At 34.4% G+C, this 13,090-nt stretch overlaps 1 protein-coding gene across 1 annotated transcript in view; it reads left to right on the top strand.

Moving 5' to 3' along the window:
* Positions 1-156: 156 nt before the first annotated feature.
* The window catches only part of LOC117105643 (helicase ARIP4-like), a gene marked incomplete in the record, with an annotated part of 18,677 nt that continues 5,743 nt past the window's right edge, over positions 157-13,090 (top strand). Inside the window, 12 exon segments of the mRNA XM_033246846.1 lie at positions 157-271; positions 1,238-1,458; positions 2,633-3,017; positions 3,829-4,005; positions 4,902-5,016; positions 5,518-5,680; positions 6,365-6,607; positions 7,357-7,581; positions 8,461-8,698; positions 9,382-9,481; positions 10,182-10,387; positions 12,702-12,877. Coding sequence (XP_033102737.1) covers positions 1,444-1,458; positions 2,633-3,017; positions 3,829-4,005; positions 4,902-5,016; positions 5,518-5,680; positions 6,365-6,607; positions 7,357-7,581; positions 8,461-8,698; positions 9,382-9,481; positions 10,182-10,387; positions 12,702-12,877 — 2,043 coding nt within the window.

The raw sequence follows: 13,090 nt of genomic DNA, 5'->3' as shown, positions 1-13,090 counted from the left end.
GTATAATATATATATATATATATTGCTGCTACTTTTTCTATTGCTACAACTGCTGCTGCTGTTGCTGCTACTCTTCCTGCTGCTGCTGCTACAGTACTTAATATTCTTATTTGCAGGATCTACCTTCTCGTTTATTGACCATGTTCTTTTCTTTCAGTAGAAATAGTGCCACCTGTAGTTCCAAAGAGTAAAGCAGTTGCGGATGAGTTGATAATTCTGGATGATAGCAGTGACGAAGACAATAAAAATAAATTTGCTAAAGCACCTCCAGGTGAGCTTGGTTTTCAAAGAATTGTTATTTGCTATTGCCTGCAGTTGTCTGCAACCACTAGCCGAAGTAGTGATATTCGGCAAAGAATTTATCAATAGTATTTAGGCCATGTATATTTTTCTGGCAACCTTAAGTAAATCCAAAGTGTTGATTGGTGGAGCTGGCTTGACCCTAATTTTAAAGCTCAGTCTTATAACTTAATGCATTACGGAATGTTGGAAGAATATCCAGAGTGTATTACACTGAGAAAAAAACTTTTTTTCATATTGTAATCTTTAATTTAAGATAAATAATATACAAATATTGACTGCTCATGAGGGGAATCGTGAAATCTATTGCCCCGAGGTGATGTGGAGATTTTAGCCCTATCTTCGTTCCCGAGGGCCTAAGGCCCGAGTTGTAGCACCAGCGCCAGGGGGGGGCTGGCGACCAGGGGCCCCCCCCCCCGGTCAAAAAATTATGTATTTTCTACATATTAGTAGACTATAAAATCGATTAAATAAGCCTTTGAAACCCCTAAATTGTCAACATTTTCGGGGACCACTTTAGAAACCATTCAATCGAAGCTCGACCACGCCCACTTTGCTTTCATCGGGGAAATCTGACCCCTCGTCGGGGTATCGGCCCCCTCATCGTGGACCTCAGCCCCGGTCGGGCAAATTCTTCCAACATTCCGTAGTGCATTAAGTTATAAGACTGAACTTTAAAATTAGGGTCAAGCCAGCTCCACCAATCAACACTTTGGATTTACTTTAAAAGTTGCCAGAAAAATATCCATGGCCTATATACTACTGATAAATTCTTTGCCGAATATCCCTACTTCGGCTAGTGGTTGCAGACAGCTGCAGGCAATCCCCTCTACCGTCTGTGTGATGGTGGGGCCTAGACGAGGTTTTACGGTAATAATATATATAGTACCAATTCAAAATTTACAGGTGCTAAATAAATAGTTTAATGACTTTACAGAAGTGATTGAGATAATAAGTTCAGATGAGGATGAAGGCTTGACTGTTTTAAGCGTTGATAAAGCAGACGATACTGAGACTCAAGTAGCCGGTCTGCATACCAATGATCGTTTCAACGTTCCCGATGACCAAGGTCGAATCTTGGTCAATGTTGGACATCCGCCCAATGAGCCAGATATTTTTGTACCTCAAACTATAGCGAAGATTATGAAAACTCACCAGGTAAGTGGCTTTGTCTTTAGATAACAGCTGTTAACTAATTCCTACAGGAGCTGAAACCTGTATAGAATATATATTAATATTTTAGACATACAAAAATACAAAATACAATACATTAAAACAGTATAACAAAGCCAAACAAAAATTGGGTCAAAAAAACATTAAAAGAGAGAGGAAAACCAAAAAGTTAACTGAATCCACTATCAAGAGGTTTCCCTCACAAGACAAACAATAAATATAGTACAGTGAATACCTTTTAAAGTCTTATAAAATATATATGCTAATTTAAAATTATGTATTATTATTATTATTATTATTACTTTTATTATTAGTATTAGTAAAATGCTTTTAAAAGATCTACGGAATGAACGTAGGTTAATCAATAGAGTCTTTTTAATATCATTGGGTAGTCTGCCCCATTAAAAACAGAAAATTTAAAGGCATTAGTTGTAGCAAAGGAATGAGTGAAAGTAAGATTGTCAGGATGACGTGTATTCATTTTAACAAACCTAAAGATATCAAGTAAATATTTCTCCCAAAAACATTTGGCAACAGACATAATGCACAAATAACAGAAACAATCTTCAATAGAGGTAAGTCCCAAAAGTTTACAATGCTGGGCATAAGACAGACTACTGTTAGTGGTTGGTGCAGCAGTTGCATTTCGGTCTCTCAGCCTCGAGGTCGGGGGTTCAAACTATCGCTGTGCATTTTGCTTGTGTACTTTACAAAGGCTTTACCTACATTTTTCTCTCTCCACCCAAGAGTATAATTGGATAGCTGGTTGAAATATATACTGGGTAGGTTAAAATAAAAGACGTGGAAAAGAAATGGCCACTCTACCACACAGTGCCAAGGCTTAGTACGATGGGCTCCTAATTGCTCATTCCCCTACGTTTCTTAATGAATATGGGACTACCTTCTCTTTGTAAATTCCAATGCATTTTTAGCTCCGATGTGCATCTCTAGAAACACTTGGCTGATTGATTAATAAATCTTTTTTGTATGGGTGGCTGTTAGGGTCAATATACTCTACTGCCTCTGTTTTACTGCCCTCATTGGAGCTTTCGAGATTACGAGAACTTGTTTTTAATGAGCATACTTTAAATTCCTGGTTCTTGACCTTTTTTATAATGGGGTCCATTTTTAAACCGCTCAAAATTGTTATTTATTTCAGATTGGTGGTATAAGGTTCTTGTATGATAATTTAGTAGAATCACTTGTGCGATATCGGTCAAGCCCTGGTTTTGGTTGTATACTCGCTCACAGCATGGGCCTTGGAAAGACACTGCAATGCATCTCATTTATATCAGTTTTTCTTGAGCATACAACTGCAAAGAGTGTGCTATGCATTGTGCCAATTAACACACTACAAAACTGGGTGTCTGAATTTGACATGTGGTTGCCAAGGAACAGTAGTGATCCTGGTTCATCTCAAACGACTGGTGATGGTGTGAACGACGGCTGTAATTCTTCCAGTGATAATGGTTTTTGCAGACAGTTTCCAGTTTACGTTTTAAATGATGGTTATAAGTCCACTCAATCTAGAGGCAAACTCATTGGTAAGATTTAATGATTTTAGATTACAATAAATTATTATTATTATTATTATTATTATTATTATTATTATTATTATTATTACGTAAACAAATCGCATGGTGGTTTCTTCGGAGGCTTTGGGTCTTCAAAGGAACCTCTATTTAGAAATGCTGTCTATAGATTTGAGGGCCTATACCATAGTAGAATTAGTAATAGGGAAGTTATTTAGGATTGGTTGCATTATTTGACTACTGTACACTGAAGATGAACAATATAAAAATGCAGATGATAATCCAGAATAATTGTTTTTTTATGTTACTTGACCTTTGACATCATTTGATTTAGAAGTGGGCTTTAAGCTCAGCTTCTAATCCACAGTCATTGGTTTTAGTCTTTCAACATTCACAATTATTTCTCACTGCTTTAAAATTAACATTGCTGCTTCTTCTGAATTTTATCAATTGTCAGCTTAATTTAATTTTCATTTAGGGAGGTGGGAGGAGGGGGCTACAAGACAAAAGATGTATTTTATTGTGTTTCAAGAAAAGAAATTTCTGTTTGGTACACTACAAAAATCCATCCACAAGCAGCAGATATATAGCCTCCACTAAGTTGGAGAAAGATAAATTCACAATACAAAATAAGAAATCCAAGGGAATTGGACCACTTTCGCAATCAGACACCAAATGCTTTGTTTAAAATTACAGTATGGTTTGAAACCACTTGTTCTTGTTATTCTTGTTAATGTTAAAAATTATTTCAATAATATATAATCAACTTTATTCTTTTATGTCACAAGTTATTAATAAGTACAATGAATGATTCTTTCTACAGACCAGTGGTATGAGACTGGGGGCGTGTTACTGATGGGATACGAGATGTACCGATTGCTGTCGTTGAGACGAGGCGATCCCAACGCCATAAAGAAGCGAAGGAAAAAGGCTGCCGCAAAGAAAGAACCAATGATTATTGATCTCGACGAAGAAGATAAAATAACAAGTATTCTCTCAAGTATGTCTAAAGTCCTGTCCAGACTATCAAATTTTATTTGACAGAAACATGTGACATGCCTAAATATGGTCATGATGACATCACATCATGACCATATATAGGCACATCATGACTATATATGGGCATACAACAGGTTTTTGTCAAAGAAAATTTGATCTGGAAAGAGCTTTACTGTACAGTACATACTTTAGAATGATCCATTCTTACGGACTTAAGTCAGTGACGCATTCACAGTCCTACGTAATAGTCTATAGTTTCTTGGAAATGAAATTCAAGATTCACAGACATAGAAATTTCATAATTAATGTATGTGTTCACACTATTTATATTCAATTTATTCTTGATATGCACAATCACCGTAAAACATAATACCAATAAGAATCAGGAATTGCATTTAAAAATTAGTGAAGGATCACACCATACCACATATCATATCATATACTGTAACTAAAGACACATATATATATATACTCAAAAATACTTCATCTAGTCATCAAGGTAACTAACAGTGTAAATCCTAGCTTTATTTTTCTTGGGAAAATAATATTGTTTAGTTGTTCAATTTAACCAGAAAGAGATTTCAAATAGTTTCCTAAAATATCCTTGTAATAATTATATTTTGATTGGTTTTCGTCTATACTTAGTTTTGTAAATCTTGTAATACAGTATAAATTATCTTTATAGTATATTCCAATTTTTGAAGGTGTTAATCACTATAAAGTTGATAAGGCAATAAGGTTGCATTTGCACACGTGGTGGAAGCGTGGGTACAGTGGCCTGGAACAGGCAATTCCATTAATATTTAGGGGTTCCAGTTCAAGGAAAAAAGGCAATATAGTAGTTTAGTAAGTAAATTAACAATATCACTGATAATCTGTGTAAATCTTTTGTCGTAGAAGTACATATAGCATTAAGTAACCCAGGTCCAGATCTTGTAATATGTGATGAAGGACACAGGATCAAGAATAGTCACGCAAGCACTTCACAAGCCTTGAAGAATATACGAACAAGGTAAGATGAGGACGAGCATATATTCTAATCTTTGGCCTATATGTATCTAAATATAATTGTAATATTAGTAAACAATACTAATATAGAAATGATGTTTTGCCGTCTGATGTGTTATCATGTTGAATGCACAGTACGTCTCCAAATACTTGCATAAAAATATCTTGCAAGTGATTTGGGTGGGAATCGAACCCACGACCTAGAGATGACTAGTCTGGTGCCCTAACTACTAGACCACCAAGCTTGCGCTTAATGGCTAGTGTTAAATCCGATCGCCAAGTAGCAGCGGATACTGTATAATATTAATATAAATTTACGATCAATATATTTTGATACCCATTACAAAAACTTAGGGGGAATTTCTGCTTATCACTTTGTCTTTATTCCATGAAAAAATATGAAGTTATTGTCATCGGACTTGAGAATAAATATGGAAAAACTTAAAAACATCAATCAATAAATAATTTAATTATAAATGTAAAACGATATGCATTACATTTTTAGACGACGTGTGGTTTTGACTGGCTACCCATTGCAGAATAACCTTTTGGAATACTGGTGTATGGTTGACTTCGTACGACCTAATTTCCTCGGAACCAAACATGAATTCTCAAATCTATTTGAAAGACCTATCCTAAATGGCCAGTGTACAGATAGTACATCAAAGGTAAATATTTTTTTGACACTAAAGTATTGACACCAGGGGCGGATGCAGAGGAAAAACATGGGTGAAGGTGGATCATGTGCGTGGTACATAAAGATGCCACTCTATATGCCTGGCACATGCATGGTACACAATATAACCAAATATGTGTACCCTTAAACCCCCTCCTCCCTTTACCCCAAAAAAGAAAATGTGTTGTCAAGCACGATGTCTTGAAAATCAGAGTTGGTCCACTACATCTGTTCATGTGCTCATTTTTGCTTGTTCAGCATCTGGAAGAAATCATGCACAGCGTCACAAGAACATACGTAACTAAATGCTCTCTATTTGTAAAAAAAAAATTGTACTCAATTTGTCAATAGCATTTCTTTGCATTGACTCATAAGTCTATTTCGTGAATACTTTACCTGGATAAACCGATAAATGCCTAAATACAAGGGTATTGTTCATTCACGCAGGGCATTTATAGGCGAGCTAGCGCGAGTCCATTATTTTTCTTTTATGCTTGAAAGGTAAGTTTCAAAGGAAACTTAGGCATTTATCGGTCTATCCAGGTAAGTATCTCACTCATATACTAACAACATCACTACTGATTTGTTTAATTTTGCTAGCAGACAATTTAATATTGTAGTATAAATTCTTTAAATCAGTAAATCTGATGTGTTTTTATTCAATTTTTTTTTTAAGGATGTTCAATTAATGCGATATCGAGCACACGTCCTTCACAGTCTGCTGGAGGGCTTCGTTCAACGGCGTGGATTTCAGGTTCTCACCAGCTCTCTACCTCACAAGGAGGAACATGTGGTGTTTGTGCGGCTGACACCGTTCCAGCAAGGCCTCTACAATAAGTTCATGCAGTACTTTACTGAGATGGGTGCTGGTGGCTGGTGCTCATCTAACCCAATCAAAGCCTTCTCTGTCCTTTGCAAGGTACAGTATGTCTCTCCCCTCCCCCACCCTTCCTCCAATGAAATTAGTTTTCAATTTGGCAGTCCTCAGTATTAGTAATGAGATGTAAATTTACAAAATTCCGTCCAAATTAGAGATAGATATGCGGTGTAGTTAGAGATTAGTCTTGATTTTTTTAAATTTCAGGTTTAAATATTTCAGTTGTATTTTTATTTGAAGATTTAAGTCCCACCAAATTTTGTAGCCAATTTAAGATAGTATAGCTAATCATGTAGTTAAGTTTAGTTTTCTGGGGCTCCCGACTTATGTCATGGTGACTTTGTTGCCTTTGTGGCCCCAAGGCACTTGCCTGAATAAATAAATGAAATGACATGAAATGAATAATCTTTATTCAATCGTTTATTTAAATCTTTATTTCATTCGTACATAACAATAATGATGGTACATTATATGGAGTGGAGAGACCTAAAGAAGTTTTTGCTTGATGTATATGAACCCTGCAAACAAACGTAAACTAAAAGACAATAACTACAGTACTTATGTAAATTTTGAGGAATTTCACCATGTTGATGTTTGTTGAATCTTTAAGTTTGTTGTTGAGAGAATCCATATAATGAGCTTAAGCAGAAATATTGAAAGATGTCAGAGGCCCCGTCCGTGAAGATTGGTACAGGGTAGTGGTAGATGAAAATGAGAGGACTGTACCTATGCTACTATGAATCAGATAATTTATAATGTGATAATTATAATATGACTTCATTTATGTCTAGATATGGAACCACCCCGATATTCTGCATGATGTTCTCCTACAAAAAACGGACGCAATGGCCGATCTTGATCTCGATATTCCGGACATCAACACGAAAGGGAAAAAATGTGGCAAAAAAGCGGATACGCTAGCTGGCAATGACGTTGCATCGAGCAGTAACATGGAAAGTAATTCTGATAACATCACATACGTAGAAAAAGTGAATCGCATTATATCATTTGAATGGGTATGTATAAACCATTTCTGCTTTGCTAGGAATGGTAGTATATTCTACTAAGAGTAAGTTGATTGTAATTGTGTAAATGTTTTTGATTCAATTTATTGATGCTTAAAAGCTTTCAAAGAGCTATTATCCCCCAAAATACTGTAGCAATACTGGTATACAACATACGGATACACATTATTTGTGTACATGTGTTAGTTCCAACACAGAACAAATATTATTTTGAACTAAAGTTGTCTAAAAAGTATAACAAAGACAGTTATTGGGAATTGAAAATAAGCCAAGTTACCTCCAGCAAAGGAGGTTGTATTCAAGATTTTGTTAGCAAGATTGCAAAAAAACTAAGCAAAGCATCATCATAAAATTTAGCGAAACGGTACAAAATATTCAAAGAAAGAGATGATCAAATTTGGGAAGAAAAGGTCAATGTCAAATTTTGATGATTTTTTTTTTTCCCCCCCCAAGCAATAAAGAAAATAAATTAATGGCTTTCCTGCATATTGTTCAGCATTCATGCCACAGGGCAGAAAAATAATGGAATCTCCCATTATATTCAGTCTGCCTGTTGTTCGGTATTCAGGCATGAGGTGAAGGTTATACACTCTATGGAGTGACTGCTTTACTTAAGAGTGTTTTCACTTCACTAGGAGAACAATAAGTAGGATGAAGGAAATATGATAAACTAATTGAGAAAAAAAGAAATGAATTGAATAAACAAGAATTACGGCCCAGAAAACTGTCATTGTTCAGTAATCACTAATATATATTCAATTTTTGTTTGCTTGAAGGCAAGAAATGAATTGAATAAACAAGAATTACGGCCCAGAAAACTGTCATTGTTCAGTAATCACTAATATATATTCAATTTTTGTTTGCTTGAAGGCAAGAGATATTATGAAGAATTATCAACCCCTCAAGTTATCCTATGGCAGCAAAATGATATTATTGATGAAGGTTATAGAGGAATCCATCAAACTTGGGGACAAGTTGCTTGTGTTCAGTCAGAGCCTCGGAACATTGTCATTAATTGAAAAGTTTCTGAGCCAGAGGAAGCTACCGAGGCCGCCGAATGCCACCGAAGACATGCCAACCATATGGCAAAGAAATGAATCTTATTTCCGTAAGTGTATTTCATTTGTTTGTGAAGCTGAAGAATTTATAAATTTTTATTGTTCTGTTTTCATTTCATAAATACAATATTCATTGTCAGATATTGTCCTTTTAGTTACCTGTGTTGAGAAAAATAATGCAGGTTTCCCTTCTTTTTGTGACTTTGGGACCACAGAAAAATGGTCTTTAAATGGAGGTGGTCTTTAATTGGAGAGGTCTTTAATTAGAGGGAGACCTGTGACATGATTTCAGATCAAACAGATTATTATTCAGAATAGAAATGATAAAATTTTACAATAGTGTTTATAAAAAGAGTCACATGATAGAGCCTATCAATTGCAGATCCTGATATATTAAGCAAGGAAGACACTAAGAATATGTAGTGTCATGATAATTTCTCAAAATCATGTGACATTTAAGTTCAAGTACAGGTTTTTTTTTAAATCACATTCACAGCTTCATTAAGAAGCTGAATGTTACGTTGTTTAGATGTGTATAAGAGACAGTATATATATATATGACATCACATCATGACTCTATATGGGCATACATACATCAGTTATTTATAAAACTAAATTGATAGTGAGGACAGGCATTAAAGCCAGCAAAGAATAAAAAAAAAATCAACAAGATAATATAAAAAGTAAGAAATTATAATACATATTCATAAATGTTCCTAATTTATCATTTCAGGACTAGATGGAGGAACTCCCCCATCGGAACGAGAGAAGATGATTAGTCAGTTCAACAAACCAAATAACAATAAGCAATGGCTGTTTTTGTTATCAACAAGGTAGTACACTATAGATCAACAGTTTAATGTCTTACTAACCTTGTCCCAAAGTATTAGTTCTCGAAATTGTCAACAAATTGTTTATTTTTAACGTAATTTTGATAGTCATTTCTAATAAACGATGTATGCACAAATAACTTTAGAAGGCAATAACTCAAAATCATGTTTATCTTGACTCTAGGAGTGCTGTCCAATTTAACTTAGGTTTGAAATGTCCAATTTTAATAAATGACCCCCTCATTTTAAAGATTACACATTCAGGTATCTGAAAATACTAATAACTTGAGTTTCCATTTTTACTACAACTTTACATTTTGGCACAACGTGCATCAAATTATTAGCTTTCAATGATTAACAGATCAAAAAAAGTAGTTTTCACCGACTAAAGGCCTGTTTACTTTCAAGGATGTTAGAATGCTAAAAAGCACTTGTTCTTCATTTAGAAAATAAAAGAAGTAAGAGAAGTTTTCACACTAGGACGATCATGGGAAAACGACAAAATCGTTTTTACTACTATGATCTCGTTTTCCCATGATTAATATCTGGCGGTGGCTGATATTAATTTTTCTAACCCCTGGCAGTCAGAGTGTTAATAACTAGGATATAAGCATAATTTTTTCTTTTCGTTGATTTGTTTAAAAACGACTTATCTTCGGAATGTGCTCTCCTTTTCTTCTATTTATTTTTTTTTTTTTTGCAGAGCTGGATCTCTTGGTATTAACTTAATTGGTGCTAACAGAGTTGTTGTGTTTGATGCGTCTTGGAACCCATGCCACGATGCCCAGGCTGTCTGTCGTGTTTATCGCTACGGCCAAACAAAGAAATGTTTCGTCTATAGGTTTGTGACCGACAAAACATTGGAGAAGAAAATATACGATCGCCAGATTTCAAAACAAGGAATATCGGGTTAGAAACTTAACATTTTTTTATTTGATTATTGAAAAAGTTTAATATTAGATGGCATCATTCTGTTCTGCTTGTCTTACAACTGTTATGCCATGCACCCACTGTTACTGACGGTCGTCAACCGAAGCGTGGCGTTCTATGTAGTGCTTCCATGATCTTTAGCAGCTTTGGTCTCTAATTAGAATAATAGATTAAAAAAAAATTGTTAATTTAGGACCACAGAAAATAGTCTTCATAACTGATTTATAAGGTTGTAATTAAGCATCATTTAGTACATATACAAAATATATACAGCCTTTATAAATCTATGAATTATGTTATGGTGTTCATTCATACTTGCTTTTTTTCTGATTTTCGGTCTTTAATTAGAGGAGTATCTCTCTATACTGGATGTCCATTAGAATTTTTTTTTTCAATTCATTTCTATCATTTGTCTCAAAATAGAAAACACGAGCACGAATACATAACATATGACAACTAAATTGCGAAACAAGGACACCCCAAAAGCAACCTAAATCACTGTCGAGTGGGGCCCTTCACAAAATAGACATACCAACTATATTATTCCGATAATGACCTTTACAACATGTTGCAGATACCTCAATGTCCATTTCTCAGAATGTACTTCCTGTTAGTTATTCCTAGGAATATTGATCAACTTTGACCACTAACTAGGTCATTGTACTGTGAATGGAAGCATGTGTAATAGTCAGCGAGACAATGCATTTATTAAAGCTGATAAACCTGTATATTTTTTCTCGTCTATTTTACTTGTACTGTACGATTGGGCGGCAGTTTGGCGCAGCGGTTGAGGTTCAGACTTTCAATCGTAAGGTCGGGGTTTTGAGTCACTTGGGCACTTTAGCTACATTGCTTCAGTTCACCCAGCTGTATCAATGGGTACCAGCAATCTGCTGGGGACTAACCTGCGACGGACTAGTGTCCCGTCCAGGGGGAGTACTACTCTCATCCGCTTCACACTACAGAAACTGGGGATAAGCTCCAGCACTATGAGCCCCAGTGGCTTGCAAAGGATTTAGTAGTAGTAGTAGTAGTACGATTGGACCTGTGTGACTGGCTTACACATAAGGTATAATCTATGGAAAAATTTAACAGATAGTGAACTATTTTTTTTTTTTTATTAAAAAAATAACATCCTAGTAAAAATGGTTGTGTGAGCATTAGGGCTTTTGAGTCCAAAACTTTATAATTTTTCCTGTCGTAGCTGATAGGTTGTCAAAATTTATCTCAGTACAACCTTGAATTTTATGCATTCATTCTTTAATTTTATCTTCACTGTGATCCACCAACCACAATCTATTGTTTACACTGTAAACTTCTTCAGGTTGATTTCATTGATTGCGGTCTGCTAATTTCTAAGGTTGTTTATTTATAAGATATCCAAATGGGTTGTTAACAATTGTTTATCTTCTTAACACCAGATATAACATCCTGTTCGTATTTACAGTTTCATATATATTTCCATTGGGGTCTCATGCCAAATTACATTCATTTTCATTTCATTTATTTTTTATTTCGTAAACAAAGTACATATAAAATATAACTAAAGACAAGTACATTATATCGAAATACTGTACAATGAATAAAATTACTGAGAATAAAATTACCAAGGAACTCATGGACACACCAGCCTGTTAGAATACTTTCAATTAGGCAAAACTTTTTTATACCTTTGGCTGTTTTGTGGCTAAAAAACAATGTAACTTGAACTTTTCACTTTTCAAGGAAAAATAGAGTTTGCATGTTTGCAACTTGGCAATAAATTTTTTTACCCTTCTGAAATTTTGCATTACTATTATCTGTAGACATTATGATTATATGTAAAGTTCTAGTAAAATATGCTACCCAAATTTCAAAAGGTCATAACTTAGAAACCGCAGCTGAAATTTTGGGATTCTTTCCTTTGACATAACAAGGTATTCTTAGAATTTTTTAAAGGAAAATCCAAGTGGGGTGACAAGGGCACTTCAAAATAGTTTGACTGATTTGAACCGGAATGACCCTATCTCAAAATTGACAAAAATGTTAGTTACGTTGTTTTGTCTCAGGACGGCCGCCTTGCTTTAGTGAATTGATCAATTTTATTGTTGAATGAAAAAAATGCGAGTGTGCGAGGTAAAAAAAATAATAGAAATAAATAAAACAATAAAAATAAATAAAAGAATAATTTAAATGAATAAAAAAAATAATAAAAATAAATTTAAAAAATAATAGAGGTACAATAAAAAAATAAATTTAAAAAAGTCTTGCCCTATGGACTGTTGGATTAACCTTTCATTTTCTATTCCTACAGATCGTGTTGTGGATGAGTTAAATCCAAAGTTATGCCTCACGAAAAAGGAAGTGGAGTCCTTGATGGATTTTGACGAAAGCGATGAACCGTATGAAGATTTCAGTCACCTTAAAGATAAATATAACGACAATATCCTCAAAGATATTTGTGAAGAACATAGCAATATATTATCTAAGGTATTCAAGTATGTTATATATTATTATGATAAATGGAAATAGAAGTTGATATGAATTTAATCATTTTGGTAAGGAATATATCATATCAAAAAGATATTGAACACCTTGTGTTATAAATCATAGTTTTACATTTTCGTGTGAAATATTTGTCGATATATATATATATCTGTCTCTTATACACATCTGACAGGCATTAAAGCCAGCAAAGAATTT

This window comes from Anneissia japonica, unplaced genomic scaffold, assembly GCF_011630105.1.
Source record: "Anneissia japonica isolate Jap-2015-1 unplaced genomic scaffold, ASM1163010v1 scaffold640_len1575945_cov177, whole genome shotgun sequence".
NCBI lineage: Eukaryota > Metazoa > Echinodermata > Crinoidea > Comatulida > Comatulidae > Anneissia > Anneissia japonica.
The sequence above is the reverse complement of the archived record's forward strand: the minus strand, read 5'-3'. Positions and strand labels throughout refer to the sequence as shown.